The sequence below is a fragment of the Lissotriton helveticus genome, chromosome 2_1 (assembly GCF_964261635.1).
Source record: "Lissotriton helveticus chromosome 2_1, aLisHel1.1, whole genome shotgun sequence".
Lineage (NCBI taxonomy): Eukaryota > Metazoa > Chordata > Amphibia > Caudata > Salamandridae > Lissotriton > Lissotriton helveticus.
In genome coordinates, this window is record NC_136059.1 from 1,655,826,469 (window position 1) to 1,655,853,238 (window position 26,770).

Here is a 26,770-nt window from a genome sequence, read left to right on the forward strand (position 1 = left end):
ATCTGTGTGGGGTCCTATTTACATTCGCTAAATAAGAGAACCCCCATCTATTAGTGGTGGATTGAGGCTGTATATATGGGCGGTATGTTTCTCTTTTTGCTTTTCTCTACGCTTGTACTCAGACATTAGCAGGAACATGTTGGCAACCTTCTGCTTGGAGACCTTCTTACAGGTCAGTGGATCTTTAAATAATTCATGGAGGCAAATCTCCCTTAGCACTGACTCTACATAACTAAGCCACCTAGACCTTTTCCACTTATCCATGGTTAAACAGCTCCTTATTATTGATTAAGTGGCACTGTATCTCTTCTGCATATTGAGTGCCAAAGGAGGAGTGGGGCTAGTTGTATGTAATCTGAAATATAGGGCAAACCTAGTTCCATGTGGAGGGTACTATTTGCAATAGATGAAGGGAGGCCCACTATGGATTTAAAAAAATCATTTTCAATCATTTGTAGTGGTGTTGGTGCCACTACGCCCCAAACGCCAGCTCCATAGGTCACTGCTGACTTTACTCTTGCCTGGTAGATATTTTTTTATCGGTAATAGGGGTTTAGCACCCAGTTTTCTAGCAAAGGATTTTACAGCATTAAGCCCCTCTCCATCACCATCTTTCTTTCTTCCGTCAGTTTCGCCCAGGTCAGATCTTTATCAAAAAAATCCCCAAATATGGGAAAGAATCCAGTACCTCTATTTTTTCCGCTTCTGCATGGAATTGCGTTTTTTTTCCTCTTTTTGTTGTCCCGTCTGCTATTATAAAAGACTTTGTTTGATTCACTTTCAGATAAAGTAAGTCCATGAATGTGACATACACGGTTATCTGCCCTTGGAACCCAAGGCCTGTTATGGCAATTAGCACCGCGTCATCTGCATAAGCCAGTATTGGTAGCATATGATTTTCAAAAAGAGGGGCATCCCGCGTTGCCATGGTGAGTGCTTCCTCAACTCCATTCGTGTGTATGAAGAAGAGAAATGGGGCCAGTACGCATCCCTGCCTTACTCCTTCGGAGATTTTAAAGGAACGAGTACAGTCTCCATTTTTGGTGTAGCGCACTGATGCAGTCGCGTTTACATATGATTGCCTAATTAAATTTAATATAGCTGAGTTTACCCCCATCATCTCCATTATGTTCCATAGCTTATCATGGACCACGCAATGAAACGCAGCGCTCAGGTCCATGAATGCCATGTAGATTTTCCCATCCTTCATTCTAGTATACTTTTCTATGGTCAATGCTAAATTCAAGCACTGCTCCACAGTGCCCCTTCCCTGCTGGAATCCATATTGGGCCGGTATTAAGATGGTATTGTCCTTTGCCCATCCCTCTAATTTAGATAGGAGAACGCGGCCCATAAGCTTTGATGTATCCAGCAAGGAGATTGGTCTGTAGTTCTTTGGGTTGGCCCTATTACCTTTTTTGTGAATGGGTACGATGACCATGAGGGAGGGGGGCCTACCAGGGCTATACTGTTCAGGACGTTCATCAGGAGTGGTATCCATAAGTCTGGATTTTCTTGAAAAAAGTCAATTGGGACACTGTCCAGTCCCGGGGCCTTTCCCAGACTACATGAATCCAGCCCTGCTTTAACTTTCAAAAAAGAGAACAATAAAGACTCTGGGCGCATTTCCTGCGCTACTACCTGATTGGATGAGATATCAGAATTACAGGAAAAAATATTCTCAAAATGGGAGACCCAAGCCTCCTCTTCGCATTTGTATCTGTAGTTGGGTCACTAGTGGTTTTAAAAAAATGTGCATTTACTAGCTTCCAGAAATCACGGCTATTTCCTGAGTTAGCTGCCTTATCTAGGTCGGCCCATAAGTCCTCCCTCATTTCCTTTTCTCTACTTTTGCGCTGTAGTTTATACGAGGCCCGCAATGTTCTTATCTGATACTGGCTTCCAGGTCTGGCTTTAAGGGTGTATAACAGAGCCTTTCTTGCTTTTGTACACGGTGAAACAAACCAGCCTCTACCTTTTCCTTTATTTTGCGCTTTTGTTCTTGTAACGGACGATTTTATGTTTCCTAGGATATAGCAGAAAGCTCTGACAACCTCCCCTGCATCCGCTTCTGGATCTAAACACAATTGTATGTTATCTTATGTATTTAATATGATTTCTGGAATCATCTTGATTTTGTCTATGTGTGCCCATTTTAACTGAACCCTGTTTTTCCTTGCCACGATTGATGTTTCAACATTTGTGTGCCTTTGTTTCTCCCATGTTGAGATTTTCAACTCTATTGAAACCATAGCATGGTCGCTAAAAGTCGTGAAGGAGTTACCTATCTTAGTAACCCTTACACTAAGGGGGAGGGTTAAAAGTATGTAGTCAATCGTGGACTCAGCCCCGTTTCGATGGAAGGTGTTCAACAAAGTATCTGTTGCGGGGTCTGGGTCACAAATTATTTCCATGTTTAAGGAGGCTATTAGCTTATTCAAGCCATTGCCATACTCACTGTGTGTGTAATGATGTATCGGATTCCCCGCTCTGTTTTTACAGCTGTACAGTGACAAACAGAAAGGAGATCATTATGGCAACATCTTTATTTTTTAGCCCTCCTTAGGTAACTATAGAAAAGTTAGAATCTTTCTGCATGTTTCTCTGCATTCTGACTACTGCACCTTCTTATTAAAAAACTAACTTATTAAACTGGTTCTAATATCTTTTTGTAACAAATATCTAACAGCGTGTTTTATGTGTTTCATTTTACACACTTTTATTCTTCATGTTTGTAAACATGCTCACTCTTACAAATGAAAGAGCTGCGTACCAAGTATGTGGGAGGCTTATGAGAAAGGTGATGGTGTGACCATGTATTATAAGGAATAAAGTTCTCCCTGCCGTACATGATAAGGATATTGAAAGTCACCTCAGAGTTTCATACCCTAAAAAGGAATGGTTTGTCTCAGATCTCACAGTTTGGTCAATTAGGGAAGTCAAGGTTTGAACCTGTTTGCCTGTTACATTGTTTGCTACTCAGCCACTGGACAGTAGCTCCAGTTTTAAACAAAAGAACATAACTTTGTGCTTCTGTGTCTTTGAAGAGCTGAATTAAGGTATAGTGGCAAGTGAAATTGGCATACAACACACATAACAAATCAATCTGACATGATACACTCGTCTAGACGCAACTTTTAGGCAAACTTCTATTATTCACTCTAAAAGGTGAGAGGCATTAAAGTATAAAACTGAAAGAACATGCAAAGCAATCCAGCAAACCACACATATTAAAAATGCATTTGTGTTATTATCCCTCATACTAAAATTAGGCACAACATTTGCACATTCACATCAATGGCTCCTCCGTTTAATTTCAGAATGAGCTCAACACATTAATGGAGACAATTAAATAAAACAACAAACTAATGAGGTAAAAAATCCCAGTCAGTTTGAGCACATCTGTGAAATGTATCTTCGGTCTGTAGACACATAATCACCCTCTTGCCCTGGCTTCGAATTGGAATTTTAATAGAATAAGTTAAAGGGAAAAATACACACTCTGAACTTGATTTACGCCTTTGTATAGCATACTTGTCAGCAGTCCTTAGTTTAGCTAGGTGTCAAACTCCTTTCTTTCCAAAACTAAATAAGGGAGGGTCCAAGATACTGGGCTCAGCTCTAAAATGTCTCGCCAGACCCACTGGGGATGGGCCAAGCCAGAACCAGACGTCAGGGCTGAGCCAGGCTTGACCCTACGTTTGTTGGTCCACCTACACCCCACACACTAAGGGCCAGATGTAGGAAGGCAAATACCGGTCGGTAACGGCCGATTTCGGCCGTTACCAACTGGTATTTGCAGATGGAGATGTAGGGGCCTGAAAATGTGACAAATCTGTATATTTACCGATTCTGTAAATTTACTGATTTGGTAAAATACCGAATCTGTATATTTACCGAATCGGTAAATCTACATGTAGGTGGCACTGTAATCAGTGCCACAGGCCCTTACCGAATCGTTATTTACCATGGAATACTATTCTATGGTAAATAACGAATTCCTGTGTACATGCACATCTGTGCATGTACACCTGTGCCATGTGACACACATACATGCCCTTAGGGCATGTATGTGTGCCACATGGCACACAAGCCAGTATCAGGGGTGCAACAGGGTGTCAAAGTGACACCCTGTCCCCCTTGCAAATTCGGTATTTTTACCGAATCGGTATTAACCGATTCGGTAATTGACATTGATTCCTATGGGCCTCAAGGCCCATAGGAACCAATGACAATTACCGAATCGGTAAATACAGATTCGGTAATTACAGAATCCTACAGATTCGGTAAAAAATACCGAATTTTTAACTACATCTCATTTACCGAATCTAGAACACCGAATCGGTAAAATTCGGTATTCTAGAGTCGGTGAATGAGAATTACCTACATCTAGCCCTAAGTCACCTAAGCCTGAGCTAGGAGGAGCAGTTATGCCCCTACTAAACTCTGGATCCTGAGAGATGCATTCTGGGACAAAAGTGTGGTCACCTACCAAGAGAACATGGCTGTGTGTGAAAAGTGACAGATGGACTTGAGAGGAAAAAAAAGCCACCACCAATCTTTCCTCTTGCAAGGCACCAAAAGAGAATGCATGCAAGCAGAAAAGAAATTGCTATAAGGTATATTGTTCTATTTAGCTGGCATACAATATAGCAATCAAAGTATATAGCTTATTAACTTTGTAATTTTTAATACACATTTATTCTCGAATATTTTACTTCCTATTTTTGCTCAGCGTTTGTCCAAATATTTTATAGGCAAATAAAGGCTGCAAAATAGGTTACACGAAGTCCAGTTCTGAAAATAAAAAGCCTTAGGCCAGCATCCTTGCTCTGCTGTAAATGTCAAGCGTGCCTCAGATCGAAATAACTGGTCTGCGCAGCTGGAGAAAGCGCAGCCGCGGGGAGCCCGTCAGGTCAGCCTAATTGCAATTTACACTACAAGGCGGCCAGGCTGCTGGAACTAGTCTAATTGCTCTGCGTCCTGGTCATTTGGGCCCCGAGGAAGCAGCGGAGGCGGGCGAAAAGGCCGCTCAGTCCCATTATCCCTGACTAGGCCCCGAGCTTCAATATGGCGGATTGATATTCTACGCACAGGCCAGCAGGAGCCGCGCGCGCGTGTGGGCCGTTTCTTTACCCCCCCAGCTAAGCTCGTTACCTTTTCTACTTCAGGCTGTCCTGTTTCTCCCCCCAGTTGGACGGCAATGAACGTGAAGCCTCTCGTGCCATTTTCGCCTTACCAGACTCCATCCCTTCCCAACGCTAATTATGACCCCTGGCTCGCAATCGTTGTGTGCTCCCCCATCTTTCCTTCCCCCCCTACACAAAAAGGCAGCGTGGGTTGAGGCTGCCAACAAGCCTGCTGTCACAAATGTGAACTGAAAGAGCCACTTCGTTTCATATCTGAGAAAAAAAAGTTAGGTTTGCCACCTGCCCATTGAAGAAGCATACATTTTGGGGTTAAACATGTGCATTTGCAAATCTCTTACTTTAAGGACAAGACGCAGTTTCTCAAATGCTGTTTCAGCTCCTGGTCCTTTTCGTAGGACTCCAAGACAGAGTGCGCGACGTCATGGTGGTAACAGTAGATTTTATATACGTCCTCCAGCGGGCCTTTGATGCGCAAGAACAGGTCTCCTGGTAAAAGCCAAGGATAGTGGTTGAATGAGTGCGCCAGTGTACAGAACAGCCATTTTAGCATTCACAACGTCAATCAAACGAACAGTGGCACGTTACAATGCTAGCTTATACAAGAAAACTCAAGTGTACTTTAAAACGGCAAAGGAACATATTCAGTGGAGGCAGACATACACTGTCCGGGATGAAGTGCAGGACGAGGCAAGAGGTAGTTCTTTTGCTGCAGTTAATTCTACGTGTTGCCTTTTGATAAGACTCCACGGTGCTTGCCGAGGGCAGAGTTTAGCACATACTGTTCTAACAAAGTTGACCTCTTCAGATAGATAACTATTTTTTTCGTTTCTGAGAAGCAAGTGCCAGTTGTATAAAAATGGAGTTGAAGCATGCCTGCTTTGGGAAAATGAGGGGACATCTGAGGTAGGAGGAATGTATGCCGGTGCATCATATGGGCGCACAGAATGGGTAATGCATTGGGTAGAACAACGACTCGGTACTGTGATTTTGAACTAGGGAGAAGAGCTGCCAAGATCCGCAAGAAAAGTTGGGAAAAAAATCATTGGCAAAGCCAATAGGTTTCGCTTATGTGAACGTCCATTCCCGTAAACTATCCATGGGTCTAAAAAATTTAGAAGTTGCAAAAAACCTATTTGGATTCAGAACATCTAGTGTACTGTATTCAGAGGATACTATTTTTAGGAGGCAAAAATAGATATCTTTACAAAGGAAAATCCTTTAACAAGGACAGAAACCCATCACTCACCGAAGTGATGCTTCATCATCTGGGTTCTCCTTCCCAGTTACTCAATAGTGTAACCAGGGGCTACACCCTTCTCACAAAGAAAGGGGAGCTCATGGATGTTTTCAAACGAAGAGGATAAGTGAGCAATCCAGATGATGAAGCATGTCACTTCGGAGAGTGATGGGTTTCCGTCCTTGTTAAAGGATTTTCCTTTGTAAAGATATCTATTTTTGCCTCCTAAAAATAGTATCCTCTGAATACAGTACACTAGGTTTTCTGCATCCAAATAGGTTTTTGCACCTTCTATATTTTTTAGACCCATGGATAGTTTATTAAATATTCCCTTGCTTAGACCCTCTATATAAGATTTGTTCAATAACGTCCATTCCCACCCATACACCATAAAACTTGATGCTTCAGATCTGTGGCACATGCCTTAGGAGGTGATGAGCACTGGCGTTGAACTCTGCTTTAAGTCCACTGTTAATTAGAACAGACTCTGGTGCGACCATTTCCATTCATTCTTCTACTAGGATTTTCCAGTTTTTGAATGTCCCTAGGGCTCTTGACAGACCAGACTATTTATGGCAAAGTGTACCCTCTGTTGAGCCAACCTTTTTACAACTTTGTCACACCATGCTTATATCTGAGAGATTAATGCTCATGACTGATTTGGAACGACATTGTAAACTTTGGGGAAGTGACCCAATATAATAAAGTCCTCTTGCTTCAGTAGCATAGCATGCAAGTCACAGGCCTTCATGCAAGCAAAAGAAAATGCTCCCTTGGACTGCTGTTGGGGGAGCAAAATACAGCAATCATCAGGGTTCAATGGGACCCTAGGAGCTCTGGGCCCCGGTGCACTGTACCTGGTGCACCAATGGTAGCTATTATTCTGCCTGGGTTTGACGGTCCTCATGAATCTACAAGAACTTTATACAAGCAGCGAAACGACTACTAACTTTCATATAATACAAGCCTTGGTTGATGCCAATAGGACTGTCCTAAAAATGTGAGACACAAGGCAATGTGTGATATAGAGCAAAGACAATGAGTAGTGGGCGAGATCGAAATTGGGGAACAAAGTAAATCAGGGGTACTACACACTTCAGTCAGCAACTTCAGGAACGCTGAAACTAAATACAGTAAGTACAATTGATATATTATGCCTTTGGCCTTAAGTTCAGACTCATTTCCTCAAACTACTTGCCCAGCACTAATTCCTAGAGCTGGGCGAACCACTGAAAGTTTGAGTTAGGCTCAAGCCTGAAGCCTGGCTCTGGCTCAGCTCGAGGTCCTGTTGAAACCTCGAGCCTATAACGAGCACAGACTTCATGTGGCTTCTGCCTGCCTCCTTCCTTGTACCCTTTTTCTGTACCATGGAGGTGGTATTACGGCCAGAGCTGTCAATTTTGGAACTGGGTAATCATATTTTAGTCTCAGTGTCAGCTTAAAATCATGTGATTCTGGGCATATCACTTAATTTGCCCCAGGTATAAACAATTAATGGTGACCTTGTGTAATGTTACTGGTGCTCATGTAAAATTGTCCAATACATTTGGGTCGAGTTTACACTATATAAAAACCTACAGAAAAGTACACACCAAGGTAAAAACAAACCCTTAACATAAGAAAAGACAAATAGCCATTTGCTTGCTGATTTGTACAAAGTGACAACAGAAAACCTGGATAAAATGCGGCTTCCCCACTTAAATTGTGTGATCTTAGGCAAATATTTTATTGCAGCAGCACTCTCTTTACTTCATTAAAGCATCTGTAAGCTCTTTCAAATATGGGAGTTCAGAATACTAGTTGTACAAAAACTTATTGTGTTGTATTTAATAGACTATTATGTTTCTCTATAATAATCTGGCCCATCTACAGAGTTTTTATGACAATTGTCTTGCCTCTTAGTTCGCCAGCAGTTCATGTTTTAAAACTATCACTTTTTTTAAAACTTTTTATTTTATTTCAAAGTGTTTTTATTTATTTTTATGCAAAAAACATTAGCATTTCTGTTACAATGTTAGCCAGTCACAGTTTATATAACAGTGTCCTAAGCCATTATGACACATTTGCTTAGCTAACCCCACATGACTTTTTTTTTACTGAAAACAAGAGAAAGGGTTTCCAGAAAAAGGCAGGAAAGAAAGGGGTGAAAGGTGAACAAAGAGACAGGCTCTGAGAGTTACATATCCTTTTAATCAATTTTTTATCTGACATACGAGTAACATACTTGTGAATACATTGGAAAAACATGTTGGTCCACATGCAGACCCGTGTTGAATTTTGAGAGAGTTTAATATATCTAATGTGATATTTGGCGTATGAGTCACATAGCAAATCTTTTTAGGGCTTGGCTTGTGCACGAGCTCTAAGAGCCGATAATGGGGCTCTCCCTGTTAATTTGGTGGCTCGCCCATCACTACTAATCCCTACAACAGAAATGTCAAAAAACAGTCTGCGGATTTTCACATTGTTTCTATAGTTTTCCAAATGCTCGGTAACGAGTTTCTCAATCACCTTTTTTTCAATCAAACCAAGTACTGCATACCACTTTTCTTTCACGTTTGTTGCTTCAAAGTACAGTTTATTAAATATATGAAGTCCACTATGATTGCGAAAGCAAGCAACCATTCAGAGTCTGAAAACAATTGTTGCGCAGTATCCAAACACTTAAACAACAGTACTTACTGTTTGTGCAAACATATGATTGAAACATGTGTGACTATATAATGGATAAAGCCCTAATTGCCTTCAGAATCTGTTTACATCCTACAAACTGAAAGTTGAGACCAAGCAAAGCATACCTGATCCCACAAGATTACCCATCCAACTAAAAGGCAATCCACTTGGGTCACGACTGCCATCCTCTGGATCTCATTGCGCATACATGAGAATCCAACATAATTCAAGAGCCTGCGCAAGTTTGAAAACATTCCTTTTACTGAGGACTTTCACCACTGATGGCACCGAGGAGTGGAGTGCCGCTGTGAGAAGCTGGCCTGGTATATGAGGTCCACTTATGTAAGAGGGCACCCAGTACCAGTCCAGACAACCCTTATGGTGATTTAAAAGACCTTAGACAACCTTATAAAGCTCTCGAAGTGGTATCTGTGGAGAACAGCCTTCAGGCTTTGTCCAGAAGGAATGTAAAGCAGTTTGTTTTACCAGAATGCAATCTTATAGTGTAGGTCAGTGGTTCCCAAACTTTTGACTTCTGAGGACCCTCACTGGATCTCTACTGGAAGCCGGGGACCCCCAAGCAATTTGTACAATTTAAATTTCTTTTTAAAAAAGCCTTTAGAAGCAGAGGCAATTTCAAGAGGGAGTCAGCCTGAATTGGGTCTATTGGCACTCACATGTATGCATACAGCAGTGTATTATTTAGTGGTACCCAAGGGCTTGTGGAAAGTGAGCAATCAGACAGCAGCACAAAAACCCTACTGCTGATCCTGGTTGCATCTATTTTTACCTGCCTGCCAACTAATGGTAACCTATACACATGTGCATTTCAACGTTTTATTGCTTTTATTGTATTGCCTGTATTTTCTTTGTTGTGTCTGTGACTGCTGTTGTCTGTCTTCCCCCGCTGCCTGTATGTGGTCCGTGCCCCCTTTTCTTCCCTCTGTTCCCCTCACTGTCCCCGTGCTCTCTCTGCCCGGTCTTTCCTTCTGTACCCCTCGCTGCCCCGTGTCTCTGCCCAGTTTCCCCTTCTGTTCCCCTCGCTGCCCCCGTGCCTCTCTGCCCGTTCTGCGTTCTGTTCTTAGCTGCCCCAATATTTCTGTATTTTGCCTCTGTGTCATTAGTTTTTTGTGCCTGGTTGCCCTCTGTGCCACTCGTTTTTGTGCCTTTTTTGCCTTCTGTTCCACTCGCTTTCCCCTCGCTTTTCGTGCCTTTCTGCCCTTTGTTCCACTCGTTTTTTGTGCCTTTCTGCCCTCTGTTCCACTAATTTTTCCCTCGTTTTTCGTGCCTTTCTGCCCTCTGTTCCACTCATTTTTTGTGCCTTTCTGCCCTCTGTTCCACTCGCTTTTCCCTCTTTTTTTGTGCCTTTCTGCCCTCTGTTCCACTCGTTTTTTGTGCCTTTCTGCCCTTTGTTCCACTCGTTTTTCCCTTGTTTTTTGTGCCTTTCTGCCCTCTGTTCCACTAGTTTTCCGCTCGTTTTTTGTGCCCTTCTGCCCTCTGTTCCACTCATTTTCCGGTGCCCTTCTGCCCTCTGTTCCACTCGTTTTTTGTGCCTTTCTGCCCTCTGTTCCACTTCGTTTTCCCCTCGTTTTTTGTGCCCTTCTGCCCTCTGTTCCACTCGTTTTATGTGCCCTTCTGCCCTCTGTTCCACTCGTTTTTTTGTGCCCTTCTGCCCTCTGTTCCACTCGTTTTTTGTGCCTTTCTGCCCTCTGTTCCACTTCGTTTTTCCCTCGTTTTTTGTGCCCTTCTGCCCTCTGTTCTACTCATTTTTTGTGCCCTTCTGCCTTGTGTGGCACTCGTTTTTCCCTTGTTTTTGTGCCCCTTTTGCCTTCTGTTCCGCTCGTTTCCCCAGCCGCTGTGCCCCCTGCGGCCCCACCCCCCTGACTGCTCACTGCCCATTCGCTGCCCCCGCCTCCCGATGGTATTGTTGTGGTCTCGCTGCCCCTGTGCCCACATTCACAGCTCTTGTGTGCTGTGAGGACGCATGGGCGTTTCATTTTTCACTACGAAACGCACTCGAGTCCTACGGACCCCCTGGGAATGTCTCACGGACCCCTGGGTGTCCGCGGACCACAGTTTGGGAAACGCTGGTGTAGATTAAGTGAAAAATAACCACACAAGGTATCTATAAAAATATGTATTATTATATCATACTCTCTAACACATACAAATATCTCCTACCCAGAGATATGCACAATGCACACAATACTTTGAAAAGAAATACAGTAAATAGCACAGAATACACAGTGGCCCCAGAGGGGACCAAACCATATACTAAGAAAGTGGTATTAGAACCACGACTCAGGTTAACACAATGTCGAGAGGACGTAGAAGTGATGTGGACCGAAGGAACCACCCAAGGTGAGTGACTAGGAACCCCATGGAGAGCGAGTGCAGTGTGGGAACACGACTACGTGCTCTGTAAAAGTCTACGTGTAAGTCGTGGTTAGATTTTTAAATATTAAGGACCCTTCCTAGTGGACCCTGCAGAAACCCTGTGGAAGACAGAAGGTTGGAGAGCCACCCCACCCACGTTACCTACACCAGGGAAGCTGGGTGCGTAGGTGTGAAGTGGTGTTGGAAACCGCGTCAAACCCAATGGAGGACTTCAGGAAAGTGTCACTGCTGAAGAAGAAGGTGTCTGGTGGAATCCAAATTGGATTCTAGTTGAGAGGTACCTGCAAGCAGAGGGGACAGAGTATATGTCACTCAGGAGTGACCAGGAGACGTGGGAGACAAATGCCTTCCGATTTTGGTTGTTGCAGGAGAGATGACGATGATCTTGACTCTGCAGCTGTGAGGATCAGGTGACACTGAGGAAGACCAGGAGCCGTGCACAAGCTGTCATGTCAAGTGCTGAGGGGTCGGTGTCTAGTAGGAGCACCAACAAGCATTGGCATATGCCACCAATGCAGAAGTCGAAGGAGGTTCAATGTCAGGATCAGCAAGGTTCAGGGATCTCACCACAAGCAGGGGAGTCAGTGCAGGCCCAAACAATCAGGGGAGCCCAAAAGAAAGAAAGGTGACCCTCAACAGGACCCACAGGCTGAAGGCCCTGGAGTTGCAAGAGGACCTGGAGCAACTCACCAAAAGATGTAGGCCATGGAGCAAACAATTCGATGTGGATGAAGACGTTGCTCACTGGAGATGCTTGAGATTGAGGTTACTTGGAGCCCGAAGATCTTGGTGGAAGGAAGCCAATAAGCCACTGCAACTGCAAGTTGATGCAGTGCACAGGGGTTTGGTTATTGCAGACAGCTCGAGGGATATTGGCCTCAAACGTGGTGAGAGGGCAGGCCTCGAGAGCTGTGGAAAACCACCACCTGTGTTGCAGAACCTTTTGGAGTCCGGAGGAGCTCAGGATCAGCAGACCGGTCGACTTAGTTGCATGCCTGCGAATGCAGGGAAGTGACTCCTTCACTTCAAGGAAGATTATTTCAGGTGTCTTTGATGTATACAGGCCTTGAAACTTCATTTATGGTGCACATGCACAGACGATGCAGCAGACTGAAAGGGAGAGGAAGTCGATCTCATACGAAGTCCAGTGAAGTCCAGAGTGCCCAGACAATAGAAGAAGTGGTGTTTGATCTGAATCTTGTTTCACAATGAATCTAGGGACCCACCTACAGGTTAGCCCTTAAGTACCCTAAGGAAAGGGTTGGACGATTCAGGGGACCCTCCCGGGGGGTGGTTACTCCCATGTCCTTTGTCCAGTTTCGCGTCAGAGCGGGAGCCAACGGACCAAGAGCATTGTCACTTAGACAATATAAATAAATATAAATGAATTACATTTATGTCACCATGTTTATATCTCCACATTAAATTAAGATGAACCTAATACTGGTGAGAAAAAACTGACATGACAATTGAGGGTTTGGATAGCATGTTATTCTCTTTCAGAGACAGGCACAAGATATGCTACAGTTTAGACATACAATGTCTTCTGGCACTTTGGCATGGAGACTGTTGTCCTTCAAAGTGTGCGCTTGTTTAAACAGCCACTGGGGCTGAAAGAAGTTTGAAGTTGCTAGCTGCATCAGTCATATGGTATGTATCAGATGCCAGCCACCTTCCATCAGGCTGCCAGTGATTCCAGTGTATTAATGGGACGGGCAGGAGGGGGCATTGATTTCTTCAAGAAACTGAGTCAGTCACCATTTCACCCTCCGAGGGATCCTGAGATTTTCAGTAATTTGATGGTTTGGCAGATGATCTTTTCTCAGAAAGTTGAAGCCGCTGCAAACTGCCTCATGTGTCTTAAAGCAGATAACCCTGCGGGGAAATACCACTCAAATAAAAACAAGGGAGGAATAGACTAGTCACGGTTTCAATTGTAAAAATGAGCGATATTCAGGGTTGAATGGGCCTGTCCACGCCTCTGGCCCCTGTGCTACTGTACCTGCTGCACTAATGGATGATACGCTCTTGGTCTTATGTAAATACCAACCTTTTTTCAATCATGTCTGGAGACAAACTTTCCATGGCTGCATGATATGGCATCGTACCCTTCTCTGCCGTGCAAAATATTTGCGCTTTTAAGAATATTGTGTGCCGCTCCTTCTCACTGGAAAGTCATACAAGGACCCAGAGATTCATCCATTATAGTTCCCTACATGCCAAATGCACAAGAGAGAGAGCTGACTAAAAACTCGGCAGCTGTTTTCTCAATTGTCTGCTCCCAGTGGCTGTGTATTTTTTAGGAAATATGATCCGTTGACCAGTCAAATTGCATTGTGACTTAAGTCGAGACTGATCTGATAATTGGATACTTGTGGACAGGCGTTCTTTGCTCTGGAAGAGGAGGTATTACCAAGAAACAGCAGGGTCAGGCCTTCCAAAAACAAAAAGTCGGGCTCAATAGAGGGATACAATTACATGCTCCCAATATCTCAAGCACATTTAGAATGCATGTTCCACGTTGCAAATATTTTACCAGGATAACAGTGAGCCATTGTTTGAGCACGCAATTACTACCAATGCGTGTGAGTGGTCCTGCGCTATTTAGGCAGGCACCAAGTCTTCAACAAGCACAGTAGAAATGGTGCTGACAGGACAACATTACATTAATCAAGCACACTTTCAATGAGTGCAGCCAGAGAAAGCAAAGTAAAATTGAACAGTAAATGATGTGCAGCCTTAACCCAATAAAAGAAGTTCCACCTACAAATGGTGCAGATGGAAATGAGTACTTGGGCCACGGGAGACTGATAAGAGGAACACACAAGGGATAACAGGAAATAGAATGCTACAACCAATAGAAACAAAGAAAAAGTTAAGTGGCAAGCACACTGACAAATAAGAAGTAAAGGTTGAATCGAAATTTGCCTAGCAGTGTAACGGTAAGTTTCAATTCTATTAAGGGCTTCGCTGATTTATTAACAAACTGACAGCAGCCAAAAAGCACCTAACAACAGCCCTACCTTAACAAAGGATAAGGGCAAACAAAGAAAAATGTCCATAAACTACAACTCCCATGAGCAACATAGGGCAGTCCATAATGTAGTCCTTTCTCAGTATCCACTGCAGCTAGGTAGGACGTCCCCTTCATGACCACTTCCTCTTTCTTCGCGGGAGGTACGCTATTCCACTATTGGTCCTTCTTGGCGCCATCATTTCCTACAACAAAGATCACAGCGTCAGCAGTGAAAGGGACACTTGTCAGTGACCAAAGAATCCAAAATGCAAGACAGTCGGATAGGCGGATCGGGAGGGATAATCCTCGCCTCCGTATCCTTAATAGAATTGAAACGTACCGTTACACTGCTAGGCAAATTTCGATTCTATGTCAGGACTGGAGGCTTCAGACTATGCTAGTTTAAAGCTTACTCACCACCAAATGAGCAATATCAACAACCGGTTTGAAGTAAAACCTTTTAAAGGTAGAGTCCGAAGACCAATTTGCAGCTCTCATTAGATCTTCTAATCTGGCTCCTAAGGAGAACGCCTTCGAGGCCATGGCCCCTCTAGCCGAGTGAGCACCGAACTGTTTTGTGTCAATGCCTGCTTCCTGCATGATCCACCGTACCCATCTGGCGATGGTGGGAGAAGAGACAGCCTTGTGCGGCTTTCGCAGCGCGATTAGTAGCTGTCGCTCGCCCGGAGGGCGAAGTTCTAAGGTGAGATCCTCGTACACCTTCAAACACTGAACCACACACAGCTTGGGGGAGTCCATGAAGCATGGATAAGAAATGGACTTTGAAGCACACTTCGTGCGACGCCCCAATGTGAAGACCACCCCCTCCTGGGAAAAAACTCTCGCCGTAACATCCAAGGCGCGTACATCTGACACTCGCCTGCATGAAACCAGACACAAGAGCATCGCCAACTTCGCCGAAAGTTCCTTCAAGGACAAATACTTATTCTGCGGCCATGATAAAAAGAGGTTAAGAAGCAGGTTGACATCCCAAAGAACCGAATAACGCGGTTCCGGAGGCAAAGAAAGTCGAATGCCTCGCAGGAGGCGACAAACAAAAGGATGTTCTCCCAGCGGTGCCCCCGCCACCGGCTGGTGGCCCGCCGAGATCGCTGACCTCATTGCATTGATAGTATGATAGGCCAGACCGGCCGCGGCGGATTCCGCCAAATAGTTTAACGCCGGAACGACTCCTGCGACCAAGGGATCCAGGTTTCGTCGTAGACACCAACGGGACCACTTATTCCAGGCAGATCGATAACGTTTTGTCGTGCTGCCTGCCCAGGCCTTCAAGAGGAAATCTTCAGCCGGTCTCGAAAGGCCCGGGAGCGACCACCGTCGCCCGAAAGCCTCCACGCCATGAGGTGAAGGGAGCTCTGAGTGAGCAGGTGATGGAGTTCCCCGTCCGCGCTGAGAAGAAGCCGTGGAAACCGGGGGAGTAGGATTGGAGAATCCTAAGAAAGTTCCAACAGAACTGGAAACCATACTTGAGATCTCCACCAGGGAGTCACCATCACCACCTCCGGCCGCCGCTCTCAGAATCATTGAGAACGGAGGGAAAGCGTATGACCTCTCCCGACTCCAATCCTGGAGGAAGGCGTCCGTGGCCTCCGCTAGAGGGTTCGGCCTCCAGCTGAAGAAATGTGGGAGCTGGAAGTCTAGACGGGACGCAAAAAGGTCCACCGAGAATGGACCCCAGGTATCGTCCAGCCATCTGAACACTTGTGGATCGAGTTTCCACTGACTGGAGTCCCGCAGATATCGGGAATGCCAATCCGCTACCTGATTGTCCTGACCCGGTAAGTATTCTGCCGTCACCGACACCTGTCGTGCCAGAAAGTAATTCCAAAAGACCTTCGCCAAGTCCGAAAGCGCCTTGGAGCGAGGGCCACCCAAATGGTTTACATAGCGCACGGCCGAGATATTGTCCATGCGAAGCAAGACGCAAGAACGGACTGTGTCCTTGGTCCAGCAGCGGACCGCGAAGGACCCGGCCAACAGTTCCAGACAGTTGATATGGAGCTCTTGCTCCTCGGATGACCAGGCGCCGCCTGTGGAAAACTCTCCACAGCGAGCGCCCCAGCCCGCACGGCTGGCGTCGGACTCTATCACCAAGTCCGGGACTGGACCGAAAATTGCCCGGCCGTTCCAGGCCTCCATATGTGTAAGCCACCAGTTCATCTCCTCCTTCACTTCGTCCGATAGGGAGACCACCTGATCGTACGTCAGGCCTCGCCAGAGATAATGCGCCTTGAGGCGCTGAAGGGCTCGGTAGTGCAGGGGCCCCGGAAAGATTGCCTGGATGAAGGAGGATAGTAGACCCACCACCCGGGCAATCTGACGGAGAGACGTGTGCGATCGTGAGATCGTCTGTCGGAGGATGTGGCGGATCTTCCCTAGTTTCTTGGAAGGGAGGCTCAGGGTGCATTGCAATGAATCCACTGTAAAACCGAGAAACACGACCGACTGGGAGGGGCCCAGGACAGACTTTTCGCTGTTGATCACAAACCCCAGACCCTGGAGCAAGGATATTGTTTGGCGCAGCTGAAGATCCAACTGCTCGGGGCATTGAGCCATCAGCAGGATATCGTCCAGATAGACTATCATTCGGATACCCTGGCTCCGTAAAACCTCCACCGCCGGCCGAAGGAGCTTGGTGAAACACCAAGGGGCCGAAAAAAGACCGAAAGGAAGGGCGGTGAACTCGAACACCTGACCCCTCCACCGGAACTGTAGAAAGCGACGGTGTGGGGGATGAATGGGAACCACAAGGTACGCATCCTTGAGGTCCAGGCGCACCATCCAATCGTGTGGAAGCAGCACATCTCTCAAAAGATGGATACCCTCCATCTTGAAGTGCCGGTAGACCAACCAACCGTTGAATTCCTTGAGGTTGATCACCGGCCGCTTCCCGCCATCTGCCTTGTCCACCAAGAACAAATTGCTGAAAAACCCCGCCGGGTGTTGAGTGGAAAGGCAGGTGGCGCCCTTGCGAAGCAGGTCTGAAACTTCGTCGTCGACTAGTCGTGCATCCGCACAAGAGAACACGATAGGATGAGGAGGCCTGGCCTGCCGGGGATGATCGTAAAATTCCACATGGAAACCCCGGATAGTCTGCAAAACCCAGGCATCCGTCGTGATCGCGGCCCAGGCCTCTGGAAACAGGGCCAGTCATCCCCCCACGCGGACCTGGTCCGCTGAGATTACACTCACCATTGGAGGAGTTGCCAGCCGCATTCTTGAAGCCACCACGGCCACGGAAGCGTTGTCCTCTGGTAGGATAGAATGTGTTGCAATTTTGCGAGGAGTTATACTGCCCTCGCCCGGAGCCTTGATTCCTGTTGGTCGCTTGCTGACCACCACGGCCGGTCGCGCAGCCCCCTCCGCGACCGGCCCCCCTGGAGAAACGCTGGTGGAAGACTCTTTTGATGTTTGACTGGGCCCTATCTAGGGATGTAAAGGTACTAACGAACTTCCCCAGTTCCCTGATAAAAGGCTCTCCAAAGAGACCACCCTGGGCCACTGCCCCTGCCTCGGAAGAGGCCAGATCCCCCAACTTAGGGTCTAGCTTGATCAGGAGGGATCTTCTGCATTCTGTGGACAGCGCGCAGTTCGCGTTCCCTAGGAAAACCACCACTCTCTGTGCCCAGTTGGAGAGGACCTCAGGGGAGATGGCCGCCCCGGACACTTTGGCCTCCTCCGCCATGTCCAGAATCTTCGTTATAGGGCCGATGGCATATAATAGCTTATCTTGGCAAGCCCGCCAGGAGCGGTCAATGCCTTTCCTAGGGTCCTTAACAAATGTTGCTAAAAAAGTGGCCATTTTTGGGTCTAACTCAGGGGTCATGGCAACCTTCCCCTCCAGCGTAGGCCTGGGGCACTCCCCACGCAAACAGCTCCTCGCCTCCTTTTCTAAGGGTTTGCGGAGGCGGCCAGTGACAAACTTCGCCACCTTCTCTCCAGGGGCCCATGCCGCTGACCTCGGATGCATGATCTCCTCCGGGTCTAGCATACCAGAAATGTCCTGTGGGAGTTCGACAGCGGAGTCCGAAGGCTGCCAAAAACGCTCCGACCCTTCATCATCGTCGGTGTCCGCTGGGGAGGTTGGAGCCGGTGACAAAGGAGCCGCAGTAGCGGCCCCAGAGGGGCCCGGGGTTGGGGAGGACACCGGGGTGGGGTCCATCGCCTTAGCTAGGAATGCATCGCGCAACCTCTCGAAGGCGTCTTTGTCCACACCATGCGCTCCACTCGACACCCCATCCTTACATGGTTTCTTAGGGGCGGGGGAGTACTCTCCGTCGGGCCGTAGGATTACTAGGGACCCCTAGATGCGCCTGGGTAACCCTCTCGCACTCCTGGATGATACGTGCAGAGAGGCGCTCCTCCATAGGCCCCACGATGTCTGTGACGCATCTAAAAATAGAACTATCTACAGCCTGGTAGAATTCATCATCGTTGAGGTAGCCCTGCGACGACGACTCCTCGTAATAATCATCCCCCATCTCCACCAAGGGCCCAACACTACCCGAGTGCCCTACGTTTAGGAAGGGCCAAAGACAGCCTGAAGGACAGGGCAGCAGGCTATAGCCTGTATCAGAATTTGGGGCAGAACGAGCCTGCCAGCAGATGGTGCCCAGTGGAACTGGGAATAGAGGGGGGCACTCACGCCACTAGCGCGCTGGCCCTCCTAGCAAGACCGGGCCTTGTCACCTCCCTGCGCGCCAGGTAGCTTTCAAAAGGAAGCCGAAACAACCAAGTGCCCAGAACGCCCGCAGGCGGCAGCGCGGTTAAACCTCAATACGGACACCAACCGGGGTGTCAGAATCAAATGTGGGGCAAAGTACTGGCTCAGATGAGCGTCTGGGTGAGGCGACCGGCGAGCACTGGCAGAAAAACGTTCTCCTCAGCGCGGCTCCCTGACGAGAAACAGCGCCGAGGAGAACGAGACGCACTTGCTCCCCCTAGTGGCCAGAGGTGGCCGAAAACGGGCAAAGTCGCGTAGGGGCGCGAAATGCTCCCGCGACTACAATGGGCTCTGAAAAGAAAAACCGGAGCACCAAACAACCCTCTAGTTGAAAACATTCACTAATAAAGGCAAGAAACCCGAATAATCCTCAATCTAGTAACAAATTGAGGAGAAAGGGAGAAAAACCACTTAACTGGCTGCGAAGCAGCGAAGAAAGAGGGAGTGGTCATGAAGGGGACGTCCTACCTAGCTGCAGTGGATACTGAGAAAGGACTACATTATGGACTGCCTTATGTTGCTCATGGGAGTTGTAGTTTATGGACATTTTTCTTTGTTTGCCCTTATCCTTTGTTAAGGTAGGGCTGTTGTTATGTGCTTTTTGGCTGCTGTGAGTTTGTTAATAAATCAGCGAAGAAGGTAAAAAGCATAATCTGAAGACTCCGGTCCTGACATAGAATCTAAGTCCCTTTTAAGATATATTAAATACAATAGGTCTTTGTGCAGGCGAAACCTAAACGTGCAGGTGAAACCTAAACATGGACAGAAAATAGATAAGCACATGAAAAAAGGAACCATTAATTTTTACAATTTATAGAAAATTGAAAACAATAAATAAAGATCAACTTGCAGCTCTGGGCCCGGCCAACTTCACCATACTCTTGTTCAGTTACACAGAAGCATTCTTATGTGAATGTAGTCTTCAAAATTAACGTTAAAGAAAAAAAAGTAGTAAACTTGGGTCGCCATCGACCAAATATTGAAACTTCATTGACTAACAGGAGGAATCTCACCTCAAATACAAGAAGCACTCAATACATAATTTTGAATTTTGGTGACAGTTTCAGTCTGGTGACTTGATGAATGCCAAAGCATCAAATTTCTCACAGTATTATTACATGGAGGCTGCTGTGGGGCAACTGTGGAGCCTCCCCATGGACAGTATGCTAAACCACCTCACACCGGGTTGAGGGGTGGGAGACAAGGAAAATGAGAATACTCATGCGTTTTAAGTGACCCGGGTAATCCATCTAGGGCTACATTCCTTTCCTGTTGTTCAGAAACTGCAATACAAACAACGATGCACCATACTTCTGGAGTCAGAGCAATTGTGGGACTCATCTGTAAACCGTAAAATTATGTTATTCTTAGATTTCAATTTGTAGGAAACAACTATGTATATCAGGTTACATATACGAAAAAGTTTTGTAGCAGAATTGACAATTTAAAAAGGAAAACCAAGTCTTACTCTCTCTTAAGGAAAGTGTGCAGTTCGCTATAATACATCACGATATAGTTTTTTTAAAACTTTTTTATTGGTATTTCGTTTGCATAGATTTACATACAGCACTAAACATTAATCATCTCCATTTGTGATTACTGAGCACATTACATGTTCCACTGCGTACTTGACAATTTACCTTGACACATATTTCGTATAGCCTAACAGGTGACACCATTCCCGCAATGTCCCTCCCACATCATCACAATATAGTTAATTAATGTGGACCTAGTAGGACAGGTAGAGTTGTAACTGGGTAAATGTCTCACTCTACCATCTTTCAGGGTTCATCCCTCTCTTTCTTGATTGGCAGAGATTTGAGGTCTCACACAGAAGGCCAGTACACAGGCCATCTCCTACAGGAGAGGTGGATGTATCCCAATATTGGGACCCAGGTTGTGCACACAAGGTAAGCTTTTCATTGGTGCAGGTAGAAGATGTGCAGCTCAACTTCTTCTCCAGGACAATTCAATTTCCCAGACCAAGGACAGTCAACTTCTTCAATGAAGTTAGTCATAGAAAATCTACAACCATTGGGATACATTTGTAAATTATATTTAGTCCTCGACATACCACTATCCCTGTTCACCACTTCCTTGCACATTTCTCCGTTACTTTCTAGTTACAGTCTGGTCTATAAAGTCCATAGGCACACACAAAGTTAACTTATGGATATGAACAGAGATTTCAGAGTTTTCTCTTACCACCTAAAGTAGCTCACTCTATTTCCCCTGCGTTCCCTCTTAAAACTCATTTTATGCGCTCTCATGGTCAGGAAGCCCCTGCAAAGCTCATAAGTACACATTTAAAGTTGGCAACTCTTCAACGATCGCCTTGCACAAATATTGCTAAGAATTACGTACCCCCTCTGCCTGCAGACCAGTCCAGGTGCAAGCATAGGGTGCTGCCAACATATCCCTTCAGGCCTTACTCCTTTGAAACAGCCAGAGCAAATTTCCAGTGTGTAGCCCAATGTGTGCCCTTTGACACTCATTTCTAGTATTTCAATAAAAGATGCACCTGTACACTGCCAACTTTATAAATTCTCCTCCCTGACCCGACCAGGGAATGAAGAACTGGGAGGAAAAGTATTGGGCCAGCAAGCTCTACACGGCGGAAGAGGTCCGAGGTAGCGTCACAGATTTTCATACTCCATTACATCATATGTGTTTTAGAAGGAATTGGCCTGGATTCCACACCTATAAACCAGCCAAATGTGTGCAGGTGATGGGCACCAGCGCTCAGTTTTAGAGGCCGAGGCTTACTTTACATCATCCGACTTTGGCCCCGGACAAGAAAAAGGAGAACCAACGAGAATGACAAGGATAGGAAAACTGTGTCAAAGGGAGAAGAAAGGGATGAAAAAGAGTGAGATTTAAAGTAAGTATAGTGTGAGGGAAGAAAATATGCATTAGTGGAAACAGGATTATCAAAATAACTGTTTTGAATTCTACTATTCTGATAAGTTTATAGAGTTTTTTTTAAATTATTTAGAACTTCGTACCCCAGTTATCACATTTCTAACACCACATCTAGGGAAAGGTTGATATAAGGATCGGCAAAAGTAACTGTGACCCAAGGGCCACTCGGTAGCTATGTTCCTTGTGTAAGGAACACATTTCTTAAATTAACTGGGTTCACACTTTAGATTCCTGTAAAAGATGTTATTAATTTTCATATCTAAATCAGTTGTCTTTCTGTTAAATCAAGTACTTATTAGTTTTTCAAAAATTCACTTATTTAATTATGATATTAGTATATCCAGTGCACTTGGAGATCACAGTCTCTTTCATCCGTATAAAATCACATTGTTTTGGTTCATTATTTTTTCTTAAATAACATAATTTTTTTGTAAATGCAAGTTTTCCTTTTAATAAGCTTTCTCTTTATTAAATTAATTTTTTTCTCCTTAATTTAATGGCGTTCATGCCACAGTGTTAATGGACATCCGTCTGCTAAGAAATCAAGAATAGGCAGCCTTGTTATTTGACAAACCCAGTATTTGGCATCGCTAGTTGAAGGCTTCTGTTCGGACGGAAAAGTCCCTTGCACCATGATGGACTGCATCTCTGGCCCGAGTGCCCCAACAGTAATGATGTCTGGCTCCCTAATGCAGATTTTTGCTGTCATGGGCGAACAGGGATCCTGTGTGTGCCGCATGACATAGGTCTATCTCACGCATGGCGGCCTTTTGGGTTGGGAGAGGCACCCAAAATGCTACCTTGGCAGTGGTGAAAGGCTACTGCCTTTACCAGGAGTTAAATAGCATGAGCGGTGTGGAGTGTTGCACAGTGCATGTGTGGTACACATGTCCTGGGTGTATCTGTGCCTGTGAATGGGACAGTACAGGGATGTGCAGAGTGTGTATATTATAGTCATGCGCTGGGTGTGTGTGTCTATGAATGGTACAGCACCTGAAGGATGTAGTGCTGTGCAGTGCATGTATGTCATATGCCTGTAATGGGTGTATGTGTGCCTGTAAATGGCACCATACATGCAAGACTCTGAATTCCATTTTGGGAGACCCATGGCTGACTGGTTGGACGCGAGAAGAGGAAGTAGAGGAATTCCCCCAGAGAGATTTTTGGATTTCTGCATTCCTATAAACTGGTTAGGACACACTGGAGGAAGGAAGAACTACGTTCTTTAGAACACTTCAAAGGGTGCTCTTTGATTCCAAGAAAGGTAAATAGGTAGGGGCCTAAGCACATCTCAGAGAGGCAATGCAGCTGATAAGAGATTCATAAAGAGGAGGGCTGAGGCCCTAGAATAACATTGTGGGACACATATCACGAAGGCTGAAACTAGGGCTGACACGATGTCCGGTGTTGTGAGGCTATCCAATTTGATGTCGCTCTTGCTGTGACAGACTGCTTTCTGGAAGAAGGGCTGTGTAGACAAGAGAGCACTTCAAAAGGAAGCAGTCCCCCAACATAAACTTTTAAGACTCAGACTCTAAATCATGTTTGTTGTCTGGAAATGGCCTATAAGAAAGGAAGCTAGAGACCCCTAAATTGTCAAATGTCAAGCAGGCAATCAGGTTGTGCATGGAGGAGAAGCTCTGCAAGACTTCTGCCTGAGGCCAGGACTGGGTGCCAAGGCCTGCTAGCCTCCCAGATAAGTGAGGAGACATCATCTAGGGAATCCAAGACCCCCTGCCCTTGGAGCCTGGAACACCAGCGCCTGCCTGCTTACCAAGACCAGTGTGCCCTGTGAGGAAGAGGAGAGTGCTGGAGGCAGTGAGGTCCAGTGAAGGATCCTGGCGATTGGATCCCCAGACGGGGAGAAAGCTCCTGCAATGATTGTGTCATTGCCTGTGTGCAGGGAAAGGTAGACGAGCCCTGTATTCCAGAGAAGGGCCGCTGTGACCGTTGCTGCACTGATTGGGCGGTTACCTATGTACATGTACCAAGTCAGTGGCACAGTTTTCCAGGTGGCCTCTCCATAAAAATTTCTGTTGCGCTGAACGGGCTGTAGCCCCTGCAGAAAGGAGGAACTGTGACCTTGTATGCTGGTGGCGTGGGGGCCAGAGGGACAAGGCAAGGGACATGGTCTGGTCAAGACAATCATCGGAGGAAGGAGGCCACCTTGGTGATCTGAGCAAGCCCAAACCATGATGGAGGACCCACGCCAGAAGTGTTGCACCCCCACCTTACCCATGGGGAATATCCCAATAAACTTACCAGCATCAGAGGAACATTGATAACCGCCTGGCTGCTGCTGAAAGATGTTGTGAGAGAAGCTCGAGGACATCCGACCGCAGCCCCACCCGACCTGCCTGTGAAAGACATACCGGGGGTATCCGCTGCAGCTTGAGCACCCATAAAGGAATCGCACTCAGAGACTCCGGTCGCTCGGATTCTTATGGTGACGATGAGACTGATTTATGGGCCACATGGCCCCTAGGAAACTGGTCTTCAGTGTTGGAACACTTTTAACTTCAATAAAGAGTGGGACTTCAGAGACTTTGACTACTAGTGGGGCTTAACCTGAATGTCACTTATAGTGAATGGGGAATAACCACTTCCGCTATTAAAGGGTAAGTGGGACTCAGGGACCTGCCTATATAAAACACTAGAACCCTGACCTCAGTGGACCAAGAGTATTGTTTGTGAATGTCATATTTTACTTTGTGTTTGTATATAAATACTCCTTTTTTTATAAAAGCAAGTATTTGACTGGAAAATCATTTAGTGCTGCTATTACTGAACTTTTTTTAAGTTGTGAGCCTGTATTCACCCCGCTGTGTCTACCTCCACCTTGAAAAGCTTTGGACTGCTTGACCCACTCTACCACTAAGAGTTGGGTGCTGAAGGTGTATTTGGGCCAGTTGCTCCGGATCCATAGTAGACAAACCATGAGTCATCAGGAGTAATTGGCCTAACCACCCCCCACCCCCTCAACAGTTGGTCCCAGTAGCTCCTGCTTGCCCCGTGACCACCAGTAGCTCCTGCTTGCCCCGTGACCATCTGAAAGGAGTTCTGGCAGCTCCAAAGAAAAACGTTAAGACCATGCTGTTTTTGACACACATATACGCACTTGTTGGGCACCTTATATTTTAGCCCGTTGTAAAGAAAATTTGTATCCATGCAACTTTTTTATTTTTAAATAATAACACTTTATCCGTTTTTAAAAGGCACAAGACATTATCCAACAGGTTGCCCCATGCAAGGGGTCCCAGTAGCTGCTGCTGTACTCACCCAGCCTATCCCAGCCCTTTAGTTGCATGTGGTTGTAATGTTTAGTCTGAAATGCGTCCATCATTTTCCCTTTATTTTCTAGTGATTCTTGGGGTAGTCTAGGGCAATGTAGATAGGTTCCTCCATTTTCGGACAGCTATCTACGGCCAACGTCCATTCCCTAAGTGGTGGAGCTTCTTGTTACTTTCAGTGGTTAACTATGTCTCTCTTGGCTAATACCATACCGAGGACCACCAAAGTTCAGTCCCCCCCTTGACCCTCCCAGGTATCCCACAAGGCCTAATAGTGCAACTTTGGGGGCGGCCTCAGGGTCACCCTGAACACCACAGTCTGGGTCATGAATATAGATGCCCAATATTGGAGAATGATGAGACACTTCCAAACAATGTGGTAGAAGTCACCCACCTCTTCCAGGCATCTCGTGCATGCGAGATCTGATAATATGCAAGCTTTCCATAGGAGCTTGGGGGTGTATTAGGTACAGTATACCTAATTTAATTGGACCAGGTGGAGTCATGTTGCAATGGCCATGGAGCACAGTTTCATACATGCTTCCCTCCACTCCAACTCATCCAACTGGCACAACCACCCCTCCCATATCTCCCTCAAAGGCACTAGTGAACATGGGGAGTGGTCGACCAGGGCTTTGTAAATCTGGGAGATGCCACCCCTGACCATTGGACCCATAAGTATACAAGCTTCCAGGGGACTGAATTAAGGGGGGGTTCACTAATGTCTTCCGGTGACCAGAACGTGCATGCCCTAGCTGAAGTTACTGACAAAAATTGTGAGCTATGGAGGTAAAAGTCCATCAGGAGGGTATGGAAGCTTTTCATATGGTCCACTTCCCAAACGTTGCCCAACTGGGGGATGCCAGTTCTGTCCCATTCTCGAAAGCCCTCCACACATGTCACCAGGCCCAGCTATCTGCTCGCCCATGGTGGGAGGGTCTACAGCATCAACTGCCGGTCCCACCCAGTTCAGCAGAGCATCGCCTCCAGGCCATGAGGTCAGATATAATGATCCCTGGAAGCGAACAGGGGACCAGGGGGCGTATAGCATACCAATGAGGCCGATCATCGACAACTCCATTCTGAACCCTGAGTTTTCCCAGCCCCCGTTCAGCCAGTCAGTCACTACCAGGATGAGCCCTGCCAGTGATACAGATGGATGTCAACTATGGCCAGACGCCTGTCGTTGGTGGATCGGACACATCTGTCATAGGAGAACCACTGGGGTTTGGCAGCCAAAAGGAATTTCCGTGCCATGCAAGCTAAGGTGGCAATCCAGTGGCTGGAAAGGAGGGGGGGGGAAGGGAAATTGTGTAGATAATAAAAGTGGCCGTGCCAAAC

General features: G+C 46.2%; 1 protein-coding gene across 3 annotated transcripts in view; it reads right to left on the bottom strand.

Moving 5' to 3' along the window:
- The window catches only part of ARHGEF38 (Rho guanine nucleotide exchange factor 38), a 352,819-nt gene that overhangs the window by 193,000 nt on the left and 133,049 nt on the right, over window positions 1–26,770 (bottom strand). Inside the window, exons 4-5 of one of the 3 annotated variants that reach the window (XR_013607167.1) lie at window positions 5,095–5,636; window positions 94–5,051 (exon numbers count right to left, since the gene is read on the bottom strand). Coding sequence is in view for 1 of the 3 variants with exons in the window: in XM_078676618.1 (XP_078532744.1) it covers window positions 5,489–5,636 (148 nt within the window). In the remaining 2 variants the exon portion in view is untranslated. Of the gene's footprint in view, window positions 1–93; window positions 5,052–5,094; window positions 5,637–26,770 lie in introns of those variants that run through there. The other 2 variants (XR_013607166.1, XM_078676618.1) reach the window with 2 other exon arrangements.